The 22,550-nt window shown below is 36.5% G+C and overlaps 1 protein-coding gene across 26 annotated transcripts in view; it reads right to left on the minus strand.

Moving 5' to 3' along the window:
- Nucleotides 1–22,550, minus strand: part of Dlg1 (discs large 1) — a 502,336-nt gene that overhangs the window by 66,162 nt on the left and 413,624 nt on the right. For 25 of the 26 annotated variants that reach the window (XM_070304049.1, XM_070304045.1, XM_070304048.1 and 22 more), the window contains 3 exons: nt 8,643–8,918; nt 4,592–4,804; nt 1,305–1,467 (listed from right to left, as the gene is read on the minus strand). In XM_070304049.1, the coding sequence (XP_070160150.1) occupies nt 1,305–1,467; nt 4,592–4,804; nt 8,643–8,918 (652 nt within the window). The remainder of the gene's footprint in view (nt 1–1,304; nt 1,468–4,591; nt 4,805–8,642; nt 8,919–22,550) is intronic. The other variant, XM_070304036.1, reaches the window with a different exon arrangement.

The raw sequence follows: 22,550 nt of genomic DNA on the forward strand, positions 1-22,550 counted from the left end.
GTGTCGTGTAACGTGGGTTTGACTTGATCAATGCCTTTATTTTGTCGTCATCAACCTCGGTGGGCCTTCCTGACCGAGGAGCATCTTTGAGATCAAAATCACCAGCGCGGAATTTCTTAAACCAGTTTTGGCACTGACGTTCTTGTAGAGCATCGTCACCGTAAACTTTACGCAATTTTTCACAAGCTTGACGCGCGTTCTTCCCTTTACGGAAGTAAAACAGTAAAATATGGCGAAAATACACAGTTTGGTCTTCCATCTTTAACTTGTTGTAAAATCTCCAAAACTCAACCAAATCGCTCAATTTTTTTTTAGAATGAAGCTTAAACCGTCAGCTGTTAAACGATATATGACAAACATATGTGTGAATGACTCTAGTACTGCCAAAACTGAACTAATGCCATCTGTTGCAAAAATACGCAATGACTTTTTACTCAACCCAATACATTCGTAATCAATCTCTTTATATCCGTTCGCCAATCTTGCGCGGAAGCACCGATAGCATTTCGTTAAACTGCGAGCAAGGCTAAAGAAACTCTTTTTCGTCCGTGCGTTTTTCCGCAACATCGAATTTTAACATTGCACTCTCGAGATTTCCCCGATCGGACATTTTAGACGCGTGGTGCGCCGCATTCGTAGCAAGTAACGCGATAAACGGGAAAAGGGAGATAAGACCGCTCGCGGGAGTGCGCGCGATTCGAAGCGTGTTTACGAGCTCCATTTTACGAGGCTGATGAATAAGTTACGGCCCGATCGTCGAGTAAAGCCCGGCGGACGGAAAAGACTCGCGGATCAAAAATTCATTTCCGCACCTCTTAGAAACAGGACCGGAGCTTCATCCGTGTTCCTTTCCAGTCGGCAGGGAAGTCGCGGCGATGGGAGTCGACGGTTCATTTGAATAACAACGCGTCGCTCAAGCGACTCTGAATAATTAATAGAAGGCCGTAATTATTATTTCAATCGAGATCTTGCGATGGAAAAGCGATGGCGAAAGATATGATTGCGACGACAAAGATAGTGCTACAATGTCGGTTATTAAATCCGGTATAATCGCACCGATTTTCGGCGTAAATTACCGATAACGAAAAATAAAATTACAGGCTTTGCATTTATATTATATAAAAACATTTCGTCTTCAAAACGACATTATTATAAGAGAGAGGAATTAATGAAAAATCAGAATACCTTAAAAAATATAAATTCAAATATCACATCTAATTTATAAGATCTATTTAATCTTAATAGAATTCCTGAAATGTATTTTAATTTTATGAGATATTATAATCAATCTCACTTCTACTTACGTGGCTGAGGCGAGAGAGAATTGTCCGTTGCTATTGGAGGAGGAGGCGGAGGTACGATTCCACTTTCCGGCTTGGCAACTAGAAGTACAACGCGATCTTGAGTCGCCTTCAGGGTCGCCACGGCCTCTTCGTGTGTCACGTTTTCCAGATTTTTATCGCCCTGCTGAAACCAATATGGTACGATTTGAGTGATATGTGCTCTTCTTCGTTCATGTGCATTTAACATTGATTCATTGACGATTCAAGGACAAAAGAAATTATTTGAAACATTGCCAAGCATCTATTTCTTCGTAGATCGAAATTTAAAGCAACGCGTTGTCAACGAATTTATATATAGAATGAATCATTAGAAATCGCGTCGCAAAAAGTCGAATAAAATATAGATGTAACGAACAAGAAGATACATTTCTGCATTTATGCTCGCATTCGTATTAATTCCACGCGATTTATTCATTTCTCTTATCATTCATTGGGAAAAGTTCTACTTTTCCGTTTTGTTTATCGAGAAATCGGCAAGGAAGAGATTGTTTCTGAGATACAAAGGCATAGTCGTGCGACATACACAAACGACTCGATCACAATACCGTGAGCATTCGATAATTGATTTTCCCCTGTCAACCTCTCTCTCGTCTCCCTCCTTCTTTCCTTCCTCTTTCATTCACCGCAATTGTTCTCTTGAGACATTAAAGACAATCGATCGCGATTATTACCGGGCTGATGCGCATTGAAAGACGATTAGCGCAGAAACTGCAACGCGATGGTCTCTAGTGGATTTTTAATCTGCGATTTGGTAGCGTCACACTTAAAATTCAACAGTATAGAAATAAATATATATAATATATATAATAAATATAATATATTATATATAATAAATATAATATAATATATTAAAATATAATATATATATATATATAAAATATATATGTAATAAATATATAATAAACACGTATACTTTAACTATGATGGAACTTAATTTTCATATATTAATTAATTATATATTATATATTAAATAATATATTAAAAAATAAATTATATATTAAAAAATATATATTAAAAAATATATATTAAAAAATAAAAATATGTTATATATTAAAAATATATTAAAAAATAAAATTATAAGATTAAGAAGAATAATTATTATACAACTACCTTAGGACTATATTTCCATAGTTATATCAATGATTATATATAACATTTTCTAAATAAGTTTTAGAGGCATAAAATTATGATACAATAAAGTGAGATAAAAGAAAAAAAAAAAATCGTTTTGCGTTGTCCAGAAAAATCGACGATTAAAATGCGGATAAGAAAAGCGGATTACTATTAAAGCGGTTTTCCAAGACGCCGCCAAAGTAATTGATAGCTCTTTCATAAGCGTTATACAACTGGCGTTATATGGCCGGCGGCAGCTTTCGCTAGTCTACGATTTTTCGCTTCGGCGATTTCACTACCTTTAAGGCACCCCTTTTGCAAGCCGCGCCAAAAAAGCGCCGATTAAAGCTATCGCCGAACTAGTCGGCTGACTTGATTTATGACTATCGCAAAGTGAAGTGCAAAATGTGCGCATAAATCGATCGAAAGACTCTCTCTCTCTCTCTCTCTCTCTCGCTTTTTCTATATAACGAAAATATGTTGAAAGTCATAACTTTTTCATGCTACGTTGAGGGTAACCATCGGTGGTTGTCGATTAAACGAAATCCGAGCGACTTCTCAACCTTCTCGCGAAATTTCGTCTTCGAACTTAGTTACGCACAATTTATTAGATCTTTTACAAAATAATATATCGATATAAGAAATAAATAAAAGAATAAAACGTAAAAATCTTGGGATAAAATAATTTTTTTTTTAACTTTAACAAAATTAAAAAATCAAATTTGTAATTACATTATTGCTCGATCTGTCGAGAAAAAAGATTGAAAAAATTTCTATATCGAAAGTTTAATCGAATTTTGAGCCACTCTAAAAAGGAAAGAGAAATCTCCGCATTATAAACTTTAAAATTTTATTATTAGTTGGAAAAAACTTGTGACATGTTCTGTGGGATTGCTGAAAAATATTCTTGTTATTTCTGGCAATCCAATAGAACATATCCAGAGTTTCTTCGCAGATTATAAAAAATGTAAAATTTATAATTGAGACACCTCGGGAGTGGATCATCGGAGCGCAATTAAATTTTCGGTATGAAAATTTGTTCACAATCCAGCTGTTTATGGGACAGTGTCCCAAAACTTTCTTGCCGTTTACGTTTTATTCTTCCACGTGACAAAGTAATTATCGATCGTAATTAGTTTTAGCGAGTAAGTCCGACGTTTTCCAGAGTAATTATAAAACTCGAAATGGTTTTCAAACTCGTTCGAATATAAAATATTACAATTCACGTTTTCTCTTTTCATGACGATTTATATGCGCGTTTTCCAATCGCAAATATAAATTTTTTTACGCTTTCGAAGCAAAGACCACTTTTATTTTTGTTTTGAATTGTATTTCAAAGTCGGTAGAAGATTCACGATCGAATCATCAAACTTTATTGAAGCAGCAATCGAAGTTATCTTAATACTTTCTCGATATTTTTGGCGACCCCTTGAAATATACCAACATGTCATAGCCCCAATTCTTCCTGTTATTATAAAATTTTTAAAGATTACAAGGGTGAGATTTTTTGAAAACGACAGTAATATAAAACTTTCTCGTGGTCTATATTTTATTCAAATAATACAATAATATGAATATTACTGCCTCTCAACGTATTATTGATCGTCATTCTTTGGACAGCAATCTAAAAAAGTAATATATATGTAACGCGCGCGACACGTGCGTCATTATAAAATAATCCGCTTATTTTCAAAACCGAACGATGTTATCGCGGGAAAGGGACTCGATCAATTACTTATGATATTTGGAAAGCAGCGCAATCTATTTACACATATCTCTCTACATTTATCTTTTTACTAGAAAAAGGGAGAGAGAGAGAGAGAGAGGGAGAGAGAAAAGAAGATATCATCAACATGAAAGGGCAGTCGCTTTTTTAAAATGAAAAATGTTGGCTACTTTATTTTTCTACAGACACATGTGCCGTTCTTCAACTGCGGAAAACGACCAAAACATAAACGAGTTTATAATATTTCAATCTATTTACCTCGAAACGAGACGTGTTCGTGCTGCGCGATTCAACGCGTATCGTGTATTTTGCAACGCATAATTTGATCCAGATAAAATATAATAGCTATACCCCGATATTTCGACAAAACATAAATTTTCGCAAAAAATGATTTAATAGATTTACTCACCAGAGCGTTCCTGACAGCCACTAATTTGTCACCGACAACGAGACGACCGTCTACCTGAGCGGCACCGCCGTCCATGATTTTGGTTACGTAAATCCCATTGTCGCCCGGTATATGCTGATTGCCGATACCGCCGGCAATGCTGAAGCCGAGGCCCTTGTTACCCTTGATAAGCTCGATCTCCATTAGCTGAGTGTGTCTCCGTCGACGTACATACTGAAAATCGATGCGCCAACATAGCATTAATTAAGCACGACCTCGAAAAAATCTCGCCGATTAATACGAGAAAATTTTAGAAAATTCAACGCTTTTAAATATAAATATTGTACGATAATACTCGTTTCGTTTGAGAAGCGTTTAAAAAAGGAGCTCCACGCGCTCTTTCATTTCCGATGTAACGATGAATTCACGTAATTAAATGCCCGCTCGATAGCTGATCGGAGATATATAACCATTCGAATTACTCTCGTTTACCCGGTGAGATTTATAAAGTGGATTTGTTCCCGTTCGACACAATTCTCCTTAAAGGGCCGTTTATATCCCCGTTTAAGATGGCTCAGTACGTTAATTAAACTTTGCACGGGGAAAGCACTGCTAAATGTTTCGAGATTACCGATTGATGCATTTTATCATGATACAAACGACTAAAATATTTATTAGGATTGAAATAGGAGAAAAATATTTCTTTATTATTTTTATAATCACTGATTTTATAATATATAAAACGACGATTACAAATATGAGTAAGAATAATGTAACTTAACAGATATATTGGTATGTACAGTAAATTAAACGTCCATTATTTTACGTAATTGCAATCTCTGTAACGGAAAATGATTATTCCACTGTAAAAATTTAAAAACTGTTTAAAATTGGATGCAATAATTTACATGAATTAAATTTCACTGCAGATCACTCATAAATCCAGATTGTACAAAATCAGATTTATTTTCAACGGCCGTATTGTTGCATTAAAGATGCGTTTACGAGAAACGAGGAGTATCTGCGAAGCGGATTTTATATCTAAAATAATAATATTTAGGATATTCCATATTCTGTAATCTATGCGTTTCTCATCGTTATTTCCAGATTGGAAGAGTTAAATAGCACGCGGAGAATCCTCGGACGCCTCTGATATCTTCGGCAATCGTTGAAAAAGTCGTCATTCCCGAAACATTTTATCAGCACCGATGTTATTTCACTTGAATTTTTCAAAACTAAAAATACAATCTCATAGATTTTAGGAAAATTTTTGATTAAAATTTTCATAAAACAAAAGCACGATCGATATTTTAGATCTTTATGCCAAACTCTCATCAACTCTTTTCTTCCTTCGAAAAGGAAGCTACAGCAGTACAATCTACCTGGGGAATTTTCTTTTTCATCGAAAAGTGACATTAACGTATATCCGAGAGACGCGTAACGAACGATCCCATCGAAACTTTTCCTTATCCCACGGCGACTTTGCCGGGCTACAAGAATCTTGAAAGGCCCGGGTGAGCGATCGTCGCTTCGGGACTTTTCTCAAGCGTAAGCCGAAGATATTCGATGCGTTTTTATGACAAATATGGAATCGGGGAAAGACCGTCAATCCCGCGAAACTTTCTGCGACTCGAAATGTCGCCGTGAAATTAACGACATCGGTAAAAAAAAAAAAAACGTAGGCACTTTGACGAACGAAGAAAGTTTGGGAGGAAACAAAATTGCGAAAAAGTACACGAATATAACGACATACAAAATGATTTAAATGACATTACAAAATATACACAAAAGACGGTGAAATATCGCCAATATTTCTTTATATTTGATGAATGATGCAATTTTTTTAAATAAACAGCAATAATACATATATACTGATAACACATTTGCCCCTAATGTACGGTTAATTAAGCACTCGGTTATTAACTATCGGCAGATAGTTCAGAAATCGAATATACATACGCAAGGCGAGTTTAACAGGAGAAAGCACACGCGTTACAACATTTGCAATTCAATTATTCCCGACACATTCGTCGCGCAATTAAATCTGCTCACTTGAGATGCGCATACGATATGATATGGGATCGTAGTGTGTAATAACGTGCCGCGTTCTAACGCACCTGCGATTCAATTAAATTCGGATTTGACATTTGCATGCGTACGCATATGGTAGGTTAATGCGTTAAGTTAACGTTAATCTTTAGAAAATTGCATTTGTTTCTTTCAATATTGTAACCCATATATTATAACTCACAAGATGCAATATATTATTAATTAGAAATATCACTGTGCGAGACAACTGTGTTTCATTTTTTAATAAGTACATAATGTGTGCGCGTGTGAATCAACAAATATTGTATATCTTGAATTATCGATTTCAAATAATTTATATATATTTTTATAATTTATATATATTTTTAGAAAAAATATTTTTTATAAAAAAAAAATTTATACATGCATTTCTTGATACACATGCATATTAATAGAAATATATAGAGGAAAGATATATCAAGATACACAAACGTAGGTCTCTTAAACCGATATAATTCTATTCCTCAGCAATTAAGTAATGCACTTTATCCAAGTTGATAAGAACTTGATGATCGCGTAATTAGTTTATTCATAAAAAGTTCATATTTTATGCATCAGTTGCTCATTTATATGCCACATTGAGAGTTCTTGAAGTTCGAAAGCTTTTTTGCTATGTGATTTCTTTTGACGAAAAATTAATTAAATATATAATCTTAATCAAAATAATCACACATTACTTAAAAGAAAAGCAGGGTTTTTAAGTAATATTACTTTATTCTATATATTTGTAAGTTTCTAATCTATTTCACTTCTATCTTTATCTTTTTTAACACGACTATATTTGCACGACTAGATTTCTCTCAGTAGTTTTATATCGGTTTTAAAAACCAATCTCTTAAAAGATTGAAACAATCTAAGGAGATAGTCTCTAGTGAATATCTGGAATTATATATTTTTATTTGAAATTTTTAGATAGGAGAGCTAGAGCCCAAAAACAAAATGGTGTACGTTGAATTTTTTTTTATACCCTTACTGTAATAGAAGCTTTCAATTTGGATATACTGGGTGGCCCATTTTAATCCATCCAGTCGAATATCTCAAAAACCAAGCCCGGAAGAGAAAAATGTTTCAGACAAAAGTTGTGTGGCTTCAAGGGGGTCATAAGATGGTGACAATGATTTGACCTTGGAAAATCATTTGAAGGTCACGTGAAGGTCAACTTTAAAATCTTAAATGGAAACCCCCATTTTTTATTTAATACTTTTGTAGCTGACATAGAGAGCTTTCCAAAACACTATAATAAAGTATTTTTTTATTAAGTACTTTTTGAGTTATTTTATATTTTAATCTGACATATTTTGATATAAAAAATTAAATATCTCGTAAAATATTTAGTTTTTGATAATTTTACCGTAATACTTCTATGTACAGAATAATGGGACAAATCAATTAGGATAATAAAAAAAATTGTTTTTAAGAAAATTATTTACAATGTATTTTTTTAAACAATTATTTGTTTTTTTTGGGCACTAATTAATTTGTCTTATTATTCTGTACATAGAAGTATTACGGTAAAATGATCGAAAACTGAATATTTTACGAAATATTTTATTTTTTATATCAAAATATGTCAGATTAAAGTATAAAATAACTCAAAAAGTACTTAATAAAAAAATACTTTATTATAGTGTTTTGGAAAGCTCTCGATGTCAGTTACAAGAATATTAAATAAAAAATGGGGGTTTCCATTTAAGATTTTAAAGTTGACCATCACATGATCTTCAAATGATTTTCCAAGGTCAAATCATTGTCACCATCTTATGGCCCCCTTGAAGTCACACAACTATTGTTTGAAACATTTTTCTCTTCCGGGCTTGGTTTTTGAGATATTCGACTAGATGGATTAAAATGGGCCACCCAGTATATGATCGATTAAGTGCTTGCAAGCGAGCTCGCCGATGGGACAAGCGAGACAAGGGTCGCAATGGGAACAGGTACATGCGTTCGTATTATGCGTAATGGGATTGTGGGGGACGAAGCTTACCAGTTTGACGGTGTTGCCGGCCCGCTTGAGCGCATCTACGGCGGCCGCATGCGGTACGTCGACGACGGACACATCGTTCACCTGCAGTATCGTGTCATTGACACGCAGGCGGCCATCCGCGGATGCGGCGCCGCCCGGTATGAGCTTAGTAATGTAAATTGCAGTGTCGTTGCCGTAATGCGGATTGTCGGTGCCCCCGGCGATACTGAAACCTAGGCCCGCCCCTCCCCGCTCCAAAACGATCTCCTCGTACTCCCAGTCGTCATCGCCATTCACCTGAAATCATAAACGCGTACGCATCGCGTTATTTTACTCCTTCGCATCTTCAAAAAGTATTGTATAAGCTTTATAAAAGCCCGCGTGCATTTGTGTGCGAAAAATATGTTTATTCATTTTTAAATCGCTAACAAAGTTAAAGCTTTACCAAAGAATTGTCAAATATCAGCGTTGTCGGAGAGATAAAAAAAAAAAAAATCTTATTAAATCTCATAGAAAGAAAATTTTCTCTTCTGGCGAGAATATAGGCTGCATAGTTTAACGTCGCGCCAAACAGTGAGAGATTTACAATCCTAATTGCGTGGGGAACTTAAACCCTACACTAGGGAGAGATTAAGCGGTTAATTGATTTTGAGCATCACATGAGAATAGATTACTTTCGAATTATTCATTGATTAATTTCACGTAAACTTTATCTCGTTACAAGTCGACGTTATAAATCGATGCACGTGGAAAATTCTGAAAGGCATGGCGTTTGGCTGGCAAAGAAACTCGTTATTGGTCGAGCGTTTTAAAAGACCTCGTAGTTTAATTAACTTTAGGCAGCGTCGACGCGAAACATTGTATTAATATTCTGCAACGATGGGATAATTAAAAAAGATCGGTCACGCGAATCAGTATCGATGACATCCTGGCTTTTAAATTGCACGTCATGGTACATCAAAAGATAAGTCAAAGTAAATTAAAGTGAAAAAAATATATATCATAGAAAAAGGAAGAGAAGAAAAAAAGCATTCGGAAAAATTTATATACATACATATATTCCCTATGAATAAGAATAAAGAATCTGAATAATTGTGTAATAATAAATAAGAGTCTGACGCGAAATATATTGTCGATAGAAACGGTGGAAAGCTTGTGTATGATTAACACGATTTCCAGAGGATTATACATCTAATGAAGTAACACGGATTTCCTGCAGGAGAGCAAACAGTAAAGATCCTTCACGCGCGCGATCGTGCAACGTAATTATCGACAACCCTCCGGAATGTACAAAACCATTTTAATCGGGGATCGGAAACCAAGTAAGCCGTAGGATAATATGCCAGACGAACACGTTCTCGCACTGCGACCTATCGCATCTCTAAATGTGTCAGCGTATTACGATACGTTTACATTTGATACAATCGAATGATAACGATTCAACGAAGTGCCTTTGGATACGCATTACCAGGTATATAAATATGAAACCGGAATTTTTGTATAGAAAATACACGTTTATTGTATGAAAATGATAAAAAATATTTTATTCCAAGTATTGCCCATTGCTAGCTATACATTTTTCCCATCTCTCTGACAATTTGTGGATGCCACGCCAAAAAAACTGTTGCTCCTTTGAGGCAAACCAGTCATCGAGCCATTTTCGTACATTTTCGTAAGAAGTGAAGCGCTGCTCGGCAAGTGCGTGTCCCATCGATGCAAATAAGTAGTAATCGGATGGAGCCAAGTCTGGTGAGTAAGCCGCATGCGAAAGTATTTCCCAACTAAACGCCTCAATCGTTTCCTTGACCGGTTTTGCTGTGCGTGATGGTGCATTATCATGAAGCAAAATCACTTTGTGTTGCCTTTTTTGATATTCTGGTCGTTTTTCACGCAAAGCTTGATTCGAATCGATCATTTGTTGTCGGTAGCGTTCAGTATTAACGGTTTCGTCAGGTTTTAGCAGCTCATAATAGATCACACCCTTCTTCCACGTTCTTCGTTTCTTACGTCAAAATCGCCACTTTTGAATTTTTTGAACCACTCAAAGCACTGTGATTTACTAAGAGCATGCTCACCGTAAGCTTCGACAAGCATTCGATGCGATTCTGCAGCAGTTTTCTTCAAATGGTAACAGAAAATCAATGCTGTCCACAAATCGTAGTTTCCAGGCATAAAATTCGACATGTTCGACGCTATTAAAAACTATGCTGTTGTATGAAACTTGTATTGTTGTGAGTTGAAAATCTTTATCAGATGTCAAAATAAGAAAATGGCGCCAATAACGCGGTTTGACGGTAACTACACTGACAGCTAGGGCCAGCTATGGGCAAATTCCGGTTTCATATTTATATACCTGGTATATAGATTACAACGCATCACGATTTATACTTATGTTAGAAAATATCATTATTGATGAACGTTACGTCATATTGATATATATCAATATTTATCCTTAATTAAAAAAAGCGCGCATTTGATTAATTTCCTGATATCAACAGGTAAATCAAAGGATTTAATGTTCGTCGTGGAGGATTTGTCAGGAAAACCGCACAACAAAATAAGAGATATAGCAATCGATTCTTCCTAAAACTATCGACATCGTAGATCGTGTAACGTAGGGATTGAAGGCCTCGCAGAGAACGCGCGAAAGCGATCATCATCGCAATTATGCGTCTAGCCGCGTACGTGCCATTCCGATCGCGCGTTCATTGTTGGCGCAAACGGATCCGATACGGAAGGCGAAAGGATCCGCGATGCGGCGGCATTCTCTCTCTCTCTCTCTCTCTCACGCGCATATCGGAATGCATCCAGAGATGCATTCCGATGCGCTTGCACTTGCCGCGCGTGCAAATTTGACGCACGCAATGCGATTGCCCGATTGCATATTGCGGGAATTAATCGCGCCGGAATTATGCTATTCTGTTAAGCTCCCCTATTCTTCTTCCCCTCTCCGTCCTACCGATGGATCGTTGCAGCGATTAACTGTGCACAAGCACAAGCGAGACGATGATCGTCGATATGCGAGAGCGCGACCCGTCAACGTCGCGCCGCGGCAATTATGTTCGCGCGAGAATTAGCCGGCGATTAGCAACGCGATTATGCAGCCGTGCTAATTAATTGTGCGACGAAGAGATTTGCGATTTCGCATACACCGCACGCGCTAGTTCATCCGATTTGTTTGACGGTTGATTACTGGCGTCGATAAAATGCGCGGTGGATGCGTTTCAAAATATTGTATATTATTGACGCTGTGATTTCTTTTAGATATTAAAAAATTATATAATTTCTTTGTAAACTAGAATTTATTTGCCTCGTAAAAATTTATTAGTTTCAAATATTCGTGAAATTTCATTCAAATTACATAATTTTAATATTAATACAATCAATGTTTCACTTCCTCCTAAAATATATACGTACATTGTAAAGTTACCCCCCCCCCTTTTTTTTTTGTAATCGATCGCACTCGCTTCTTCGTCGAGTGTTTCTAACCGCAACATCGAAAGTAGCGATAACGATAAGCGTATGTTCCGAAACCGCCAAAAGGTTTACGGTCGTCGTAAATCAGGCGACGTAAGGAAACGCGCGCGCGAATGTTCAATCAAATGGCGTCTAGAATCGCTAATTACCATTTTCTGAGTCCGGTTGACCATGCCGGCAATCGTCATCCGTATCAAGTGGACATCTTCGACGCGCTCCTAACACATGTCCTAGCACTCGTGTGAAAATTAATAGCACCAATGTCGCGCGTCGCGTACTTCCGTTCCGCTAGATCCGATTATACGCGGCGATGAGTGACGCTTCGACTCGGATAATTTCAATAGCAAGCAGATGTTGCTTCGCTGGCAACTGCTTCGGCAGACGATCTATTACAGACGACGAGACAGATTTATATGTTTTTTTACATAATAAACGTCAAACCTGGTCGCGTCTATACGCTTATTCATTGGCAAAATCCACGATTTTTTTTTGTCTCTCACAGCGAGGATATAGATATTGCATAAATCCACGTTGTATTTTTTGCCACGTGCATATTATTATCGAACGACCACGATCAACAACAAAGACGCCGATATCGCGTGTGACACCTTTTTATCGTGGATAAATATGCGCGTTTACGCATCGAACGTGAATTTTGCTTAACACGATTCACCTTGGATATCTGCCACGTGATAAAAACATTCGTGTCTTTTTGCGACTTGACGATTGATTCCAAAAACGAAGATAATAATTACATCCGCAAAGGAGAAGCTCGGTTTAATCATTGTCAATATTCTTGTTTCACGAAATAGAGACACCGGCTACGGGCATGACACTCGCGCACTCGCAACGCGATTTTCGATCGAAGGAGAGAGTTATCGCGTAATCGAGTGAGCGTTTCAGTTTCTCGCAACTGTAGGGATGATACGGCCGTAAGAGAAAATACGAAACTACCGCGGCTACCGACGCACGACGAAGCTAAGAAGAAGTAACGTTATCCGACTCTCGGCTCTCGTACGGCGGAGCGTTACTTGCCCGCGTGTACTGTCGCGCCCAGTCATCGCTATTATAATATCGGGCGGGGCGCGCGCGTTTACCGCCAGCTATTTCCGACACGCTGTAAAAATAAACGCGGCACGCGTCCTGATCGCTCGGCGTGGCATGGCATGGCATGACATGGCACGGAATGGCATGGCTGCCTAAATTAATCCGGCCAATCGGGATATAGGAAAATTTCATCGACGGATCGTTCGTCGCGCGCGTCGTACATCGACCCCGCTTATATCAATTTTACGTCATGCCTCCTGTAATTAAAACAGGTCACCGTGCGAGATCTCGACGATGGGAAAATCGACTCCAACTTACTGTCACTTTTTATACATAAAATGTTATTTTTAACTCTCGCTATGACGCTATCTCGCGCGAAGGGCTACGCGTACACGTGGCTTCAGATATTTCGCTCGGTTATATCGCGAGACATCGTCATAGTGCGGCGGCCCGTGTTTCGAATTAACATTCAGCCTTTGTTGGTACGCGCGACGGTTCCAACCGCGCTGGGTAAAGATAGCCGTGTTTCGTGGCAAATAGAGCGAATTTTAGGCTACGCCGACCTTGAAGTTAATCGCTGCGCCGTCCATTGTCCGCCTTGTTTAACGAGAGTTTTAAGTAAGGAGAGGCAAAGTTTCCTCTATGTATAAATTTTAAACGTTTAAAACGTATATTCATCAAGATTGAAAAATTGACATGTCGCGCGAACTATCATTTTATCGCCCTATAGAGAGAGAGAGAGAGAGAGAGAGAGAGAGAGAGAGAGAGAGAACAAGATTTAATGAAAACGAGAATTTACCTTAGAATGGTCAAATCGATAATTCAATGTGCAACCGTGGATTTAACAGCGAATTAAATTACGGTCGTCGGTTGAATCCAACTTCCCTTTCTCGCCTTGTCCAGCCGTTCAAGTAAACGACGGATTTTCTGAGATGCTAGCGGAACTGCTATAGTAATCGAGAAAGAGTTCGTTGGATTAAGAAATAGCTATCTAATGAAGATCCATTGTCGCATTGGGAATTTCATAGACGGTGAAAAAGAAAAACAAAAAAAAATGAAAAATCTTTCATTGCGAAAGATAGAATAGAATAGAATTAGATAAAGAAAGAGAGAGAGAGAGAGAGAGATGAGATTTCTCGATAATAACTTTGATTTGTGGAAGAAATTTTGAAACTAGTAAAGTATTTTTAAATATCATATTTTCTTTAAACATTTTAATACAGACTTTAGTACACTACGCATAAGTGCTCCAAAAAGTCTGTAGTGAAAAAATAATTAATAAAGATTGTACAATAATAATAATAGTTTGAAGAATTTTACTAAATGCGATAAATGACAAGTAGAAAAAAAAACAACATGTTATTATTATATTTATGTAAATTGTAAATTAAATTAAAATAATATTTATATTCACTGTAATTATTTCTATTATATTACTTTTTATGTAAATTAATATACATATATTTTTTATTTATTAATTATATGATGTATGTGTGTATGTAACGCGGAAGCAACCCGAATGTAATACGGGAAGAGAATTGTGCAATCCTTGAAATTTAATACTTTCTCTTTTTTTTCTGGTAAACATCTGTGGCAAGTACTACTTGCATACAATAGCCTCGCCAAGGTAATGTAAGTAACGTGCGTGGCTAAAAAGCGAGAATCGGGGCATGTTAAGAGGAATTACCGCCGGAGGTAATACGAATCCTTGCGAGGGTCGGTACGGTGCGTCGTTTTGTCCGGAAAATCGCGACAAAAAACAGGCCCGGCTCTTGAATTTCGGAACTTTTCATGAAGAGGTATCATCGTCAATCGAAAAATTATATCGAACATACATATCTCGAATTGATTGTACAAACTTGTATACAATTTACGATAGGTCTAAATGATAGAAAATTTTATATCGCGCTAAAAAAAATATATATATATATATATATATATATATATTAAAATTTAAAAATTTTGTATAATACATTACATACGATACATTCCGTCATGTGCACGATTATTTGTCTATGTCATAAGACCTTTAATGCTAAAGCGATCGCGACACAACTTTCGCAACATATCTAACGCGAGTAATCCATCAACGTATTGGGTTGACTAAAAAGTCATTGCGTATTTTTTGTATGTTTTTCAAAGTCATTTATTTATATAAAGAACAAAGATCAATCAATGATATATTTTCCGTTTTGTTCGATAATCTTTTGCCATTTTTCGGGGAGCTTCATAATTCCCCGTTCGTAGAATGACCTGTCTTTATTGGCGAAAAACTGAACAAGGTGCTGATTTACCGCCTCATCTGAATTTAACGTTATTCCACGCAAAGAGTTTTGAAGAGAGCGAAACAAGTGGTAGTCTGACGGCGCAAAGTCAGGCGAGTATGCTGGGTGGGGCAACACATCCCATCCAAGCTCCAATAATTATTGACGGGTCGCCAAAGATGTGTGTGGTCTCGCGTTGTCGTGATGGAACACAACTCCTTTACGATTGACGAGCTTCGGACGTTTCTGGATGACAGATTCGTTCAAACTGTCCAATTGCCGACAGTACACATCCGAATTGATTGTTCGGTTCCTTGGTAGGAGCTCAAAAAACACCACACCCTTCCAATCCCACCACACTGAGAGCATAACCTTTCTCTGATGAAGTTCTGCTTTTAAAATCGTTTGAGGCGAATCATCACGTCGGGACCAAGACCGTTTGCGTTCCACATTGTTGTAAACAATCCACTTCTCATCACCAGTTATCATTCGTTTCAAAAAAGGATCGTTATCTTCACGTTTCATGAGCATATCGCAGATGTTTATACGCGCCGTCAAATGAACTTCTTTGAGTTCATGAGGAATCCAAATATCGAGCTTGCTTACGTATCCCAGCTTCTTTAGGTGGACGTGAACACTTTTTTGACTGATCTTCAATGTTTCTGAAATCTCTCGTGTCGTGTAACGTGGGTTTGACTTGATCAATGCCTTTATTTTGTCGTCATCAACCTCGGTGGACCTTCCTGACCGAGGAGCATCTTTGAGATCAAAATCACCAGCGCGGAATTTCTTGAACCAGTTTTGGCACTGACGTTTTTGTAGAGCGTCGTCACCGTAAACTTTACGCAATTTTTCACAAGCTTGACGCGCGTTCTTCCCTTTACGGAAGTAAAACAATAAAATATGGCGAAAATACACAGTTTGGTCTTCCATCTTCAATTTGTTGTAAAATCTCGAAAACTCAACCAAATCGCTCAATTTTTTTTTAGAATGAAGCTTAAACCGTCAGCTGTTAAACGATATATGACAAACATATGTGTGAATGACTCTAGTACTGCCAAAACTGAACTAATACCATCTGTTGCAAAAATACGCAATGACTTTTTACTTAACCCAATATATATATTCGAAAGATATTCCCGAGATCTCCAAATCTGGCGACAGCATAATAGCCAATCACGTAAGTAGACTGTACTAAAACTCGCAACAACGATGGCCAGCCGGTTAAATTCTCGCGAGTGACTACTTAAAGCTTGTCGCCAAATAAAAGTTCGACGAGCTCTGCCACGAATTAAAGGACGCCGCGGCGGTCCAAGGTGAGAGCTCCGAATGTGCATCCGAGTGCAGCACAACTCGAAACTACAGTCGTCGTGGCGTACATTAGGAAAATTGGAGCTCCTCCAACCAGCCTGGCATCAGATCGACGCTGGGGTTTATATGTACGTAGCGTGTTTCTCGCGCGACTTGCTCGAGAACTTACGTCGCCGCGATTGGCGCGAACCGCGACAACTAATTGCCACTCTGTCGGCAAGAAAAAGCGCCTCGATTGTCTCGCGTACGTATGGGCGTCGCGGTGTCTGTCCAAGCCGACGATTATTTCGTCCAATTATGAAACAAGCCAGACCATGAAAGTGTCGTCGTTCTCGACGTTCACGCTCTATAGTTATGGTGGAGTCGCTGCTGGAATTTTTGGAACCGCGGCCATTCGCCCCGGATGTGCACGACGATCTCACTCTCTCGCGCAATCTCCGGTTTAATTTCGCAAAAAATTATACGGCTTTTCGCGAAACTGGGCCGGCTGCCGGGAAAAGTCGTAAGTTGAAAATGCGCGGAAAATGCCAGGCCACCTGGCATCTCATTAACGTTACTCAAAGCTTACAGTTTTTTTTTAAATTCAATAACAAATAATTACTTCTCTCGTTTATATCCTCTCTAGTTTCTAACATACGTAAATTATATTACATTTTATGTTTACTATGTAAAAAGTTACGCATATTATACGTTTTTAAATAATATGTGACCATCAGCGCTTTCGTGTAAAAGTATAATGAAAAATTATCTGCCAAAAGTACTTCTAAACATTTAAAAAAAAAAAAAAAAAAATGTAAGAAGAGCCAAATGACACAGAAATCCGCACAAAATTTTGTCACCTGAAAAAACAAAGTGGCGATTTTGCAATGCAATACAAAAGTACATTCGGCGTTATGAAGCACGTTGCAGCGGATTAACAGATTCGCGAGATCACGTTTTCTTGAAAACAGTGGTGGAAAAAAAAAATGAAATGGCCGCGATTAAACGCCTCAATCTAGCGTGTGCTTTCACCGCCGACGAAATTTAATTTCGTTTAATCGCGGTCGTTTAGTCGCTTTTTGCATACACATCCGTGATTCTCCTCGCGCACAGTAATCGCATGGAAATTTGCGCGTCCGACGAACTCTTTGCGATCGTGACTTTGCACATTCTAGCACATTCTAGTACAATTTTTCAATGTTTTCCTTAAACTCCACCTGTCTTAAAGTTCAATAGCACAGGTAAAGTTTTATCCTTTCTCTCATACTCGCCGTAATAAATATTTCTATTTCGACAACTACAATATACGATGCAAATAAATGATGTATGTATGATGAATATTATAAATATAAATGAGATATTATAAATATAGAGAAATGTTTTAACAAATATTATATATATCCGCAAGAACAATAATAATAATTAAATATATTTCAAACGTCATATTTTCTTAATAAGCAAATGAAAGAATTAATTGAACAATTAGTCTACATAATGTTTGTTAGCTATAAAGGTTATCATATTTAAATGCAAATCAAAACAGTATTTGAATTAATATTCTCGATATATCTTCTTTTCTTTTATTTTAGATTACCAAAAAAACCTGCTTTAATATTCTCTCCGTCTTTTAGATTCAATTTAGATGCTGCCCTCAACACAGAAACACAGTCGTGTTTCTTAATTTATCTATAAATAAATTAATCTTGTTACGTCCAATCTAATGTCTTGATTTACTCCTTTTCCGAGAAATTTAGTGTTTAAATTTAAACTAATCAAAGTGAGCCAATATTCATCTCTATCAGCTGTCTCACACACAAATTTCAGTTTTGCATCCTGATTAAAAAAAAAGAAAAAAAATTAATGGCATACAAATAAATAATATTAGCCGCATAAAAACATAAAATATATTTATACGTGAAATTGTTACAATAAAAGAAAAACTGTTATTAAATCAGATTACATTTTCGAGAACAGTATTAATGTCAGCATTTGTGCATAAAGTTGTAATAATCTGTAATTTGACAAACAAAATACAGATTATCTAATTTATTTGTAAAGTTGTATTATTATATATATATATATATATTGTATATTGCCGTAAAAGGCATTGATTTATCTTATCGAATCTTTCGGAATATTAAAGCATATAAAACAATATTTTCCAGCATTTTTTAAATATACCGAGAGTTAATTGTTTGTGTATCAATTTCGCTTCATCAGCGAATTATTTCTATTCGGTGAGAGAGCAACATCCCGTTGTGATAGCGGATTCACATTAAACACACCACGGCATTTTGGCTCTCTGCGGGTTTAATTCATAAAGCTTACACACTCCGGGACTTCCCCCATACTCGGATTCGATATTACCCCGGGCGTAAACTCGCGATACCCGAAACGCGCCTAAAACACGGATAGTATATGAATGCGGGATCTACGAACGCATGCATTTATGCTGATATAAACGACCGTGTGTCTTGTGAAAATACGAACGCTTTGACGTCTGACAGCTAACATTCTCGAAAAAATATAAGTTGCATCTTTCTATACACGTTAGTATACAAATCAAATCAATTTATAACGTAATAACAAAAATTATTAGATCTCAAGATTACAATAAATTATTGATAATAAATACATATATTTAAAAAATAAACTGTTGTAAAATTTTTAAAATTTTTGTATTACATACATTAAATAGACGAGGTAAGGGAGTTAAATAAAAACAAGACAAACGATGTAATCAACTCAAGAGAGTGCGCCAAAATAACTTACCTACTCTCCCGAAATTGATGTCGTACAAATTTATCGGCTGACATTAAAAGTCACGGGGCGCAAAATTAATTTCATACGCCGCCTAGAATGTGATTAATGAGCTCGTATTAACGATCCAATCTTTGAGATCGGCAGATCCACAAAGTTTCACCGAGCATATAGGAAAATTTGTGTGGCTGCAGCGCATATTGCAGTTGAGAGTTAATTAATTGTTTCAACACATACTTAACGCGTAAAGAGCAACAAACGGCGGTTATTCGCAACAATATTCGCGATCAAGATCTTCTTGTGCAAATATCTTCTCTGATAAAGTTATCTGACGTCCATTTATTTGGTTTGTAAATAGAGATTAAATGTAGCATTATTCTTTAATATGCAATTTTTTTCTTCGACGTTCAACGGACACGCGATTGTTTAATTTAATTCTCTCTTACAAAGTATCCCTAAATTTTCAACTTAATCCTAGCTAATTTATTCAGGCAATTTAATCGCAACCCGCTGCGACGAGATTGCGACGGGACTCAATGCTCCTGCGCGTTTTTCTCGGTGGAGAAATCTAGAGAACGATATATATTATGTTCGCCGTTTTTCCTGGCGCCTCTCTGCCTAGCCGGAAAAATATACAGCGAAAGTGGAGAAGCGTTAAGCTTTCTTTACATACGAAGAAACAAGCCGTGATAATGATATAAATATTCATTAACGGTGCTTCCGCCTGAGAAAATCCCGTAGGCGAACGCTAGAGAAATAAACACAAGCAAATTGTACTCTTTTTACAGTATTCCAGATTCGGTTCCGGTATCTCTTATGTAATATAAATAAAACTGCAAATATTAGTAATATCATCGCGATATCTTTAGGCTATTTTATTGAATCAGCATATATGTTACTTAAAATTATAATTTCATAATCATTATTATATCTCTTTCCGCATATCTGAAAAATTTTCTAATAAAATATCGATCGTCTAAAAAGAGGTGTAGGAGCTTCCGATAAAATATACATATAAAAAAAAGGAATGTTTTCTTCCGCACAAGAATGCATACCGAGAAGTTTCCTGGCAAAATTAAATTCGCTCCAAAGGTGACAATGCAAATCGTTCTCCGCAGTTATCAGTAATCTTATATTAAATGCTCTAAAAGATCCCCCGGCATTTATATAATATTAAGATCAAACGTAAGAAAATTTTAGATAAAATATTAAAAAATGTCGAGATATAACAAAAAATTACATCAAATAATAATTTAAAAAATTGTAACTATGATCTAGATTTATATTGACATTAATTTTTTTAGCTAAAAAACCGTAAACTTTTAAAAATAAAAAAAATAATGATTTCATACACAATACGCGAATATATTTAAACAAAGCGAAATAAATACTATTTGTTATCCATACATATATACAATATATATCATCGTCTATCAAGTACTTTTATATAAATTTTAAAGAGTACGTAAAAAGAGTGTTACGGCCAACTAAAGAAACTCCGACCGTCTTTCAAAACGAAATAAAAATTATTGCCACCGTATAAACCTTGGAGATATTTTTGTGGTAACATAAAGGATTACGACTGACACTTACGACGAGCCATTCACAACCGCGATAATTTTAATTCATTGTATATCGTAAGAAAGAAAAATATTTTCTAGAATAAAACTACGAGAAAGATATTACGCGTCAAGTAAAAGCGGCTAATGGTATTGTTGTAAAAATAAGACGTCAAAAGTAAGACGTCAAAATAAAAATGATACAAAATAAAATTCTGGACCATTATGTAATTTTCATCATAAAGTCTTGAAATACAAAAATCATATCGTATAATGACAAATTTTTATGCATATTTATACATTTCCTGGATAAAAGATTGATTACTGCTTTAAAAAAAATTTCAAAACGTAAAGTATTCCTTTTTCTATTTACAAATTCTCGATTCTTTACTTGTAATATGATAATGTAACTTTTATATTAGATATTAGTAATATATTTGAATATTTCGATTAAAGCAAAACGGCGCATCGACGACGAATAAAGTTTTCTTTTAAGAAAGGAAAGAGAAGGGAGGGCAAGAGAAAGAGAGATCGGAATGCTTAATACAAAGCACGAAAGGCCGTAAATTTATTCCAATCCTGTATTTCGTATCAACAAGCTAAATGTTCCGAGTTTGCAGGCGAATCGGAAGCGAAGAAGCCACCCTTATCCTAGTCACGTCCGACTGCTTTTCTTTTCCCATTCTTTTCTGACTACCGGCAATGCCTAGTATTTTTCCACGACATGGAAGGGATTGTCAAACATTGCTTTCCCTCGTAAAAATCCATTCTTCCGAACAGGACATCTTTATCGGATTACGCGGCGAAATCGAGTGATTCTAGCGCGATAATAGCGCCGAACTGGAGAACAGCAAAGCCGCGAATATCTCATACGAAACGATACGTGCTCGAATTTGCCATGTAAAGTCGTAAACTGGAATTTATTCGTACGGTCTCAAAATCGCGCGATCGCCTCTGTCTTTACACGAAACCGCCCTTTTGCTCGAGGTGCAAAATGTGAACGTCTCTATTTTTCTTCTCGCACGATTTGTCCGACGAATAATCGAGCCTATTAATTTCTCTTGCCTATGTAACATCAATGATTTTTATAATTCTCTTTCTTAGTTTTCCTCTCTCATAATTTCTTCGCTCATAATACATATGTAAATTTCTTTCGTTCGTGGCGGCCCTCTTTCGATTTATATATTAGGTGTACAACTTTGCTTCCGCCGTTTTCCTATAGATGGCTTTAGCGATAAGTAGTGGTCGAAATAAATAGATCATAGACGTCATGCGATAAACTTGGGCATCTGTCAACATAACTCCATAGAAACATATGTCGATTTGTGTCTGCATCATAAAGTTATTCTCGATTGAAAATGTCAGTTTACGAGCCAAATTCTCGTCATTTGCGGGAGGTTTTAATTTTCTGCTTCAATATAAAGAAATCTGCGGCTGAGGCTCATCGAATGCTCTCAAATACTTATGGTGAAGCCGCTATTAGTGAAAGAACGTGTCGTGAGTGGTTTCAACGCTTCAGGAACGGTGATTTT

This window comes from Polyergus mexicanus, unplaced genomic scaffold, assembly GCF_030449975.1.
Source record: "Polyergus mexicanus isolate NDT 795.1 unplaced genomic scaffold, iyPolMexi1.0 SCAF_11, whole genome shotgun sequence".
Classification (NCBI taxonomy): Eukaryota; Metazoa; Arthropoda; class Insecta; order Hymenoptera; family Formicidae; genus Polyergus; species Polyergus mexicanus.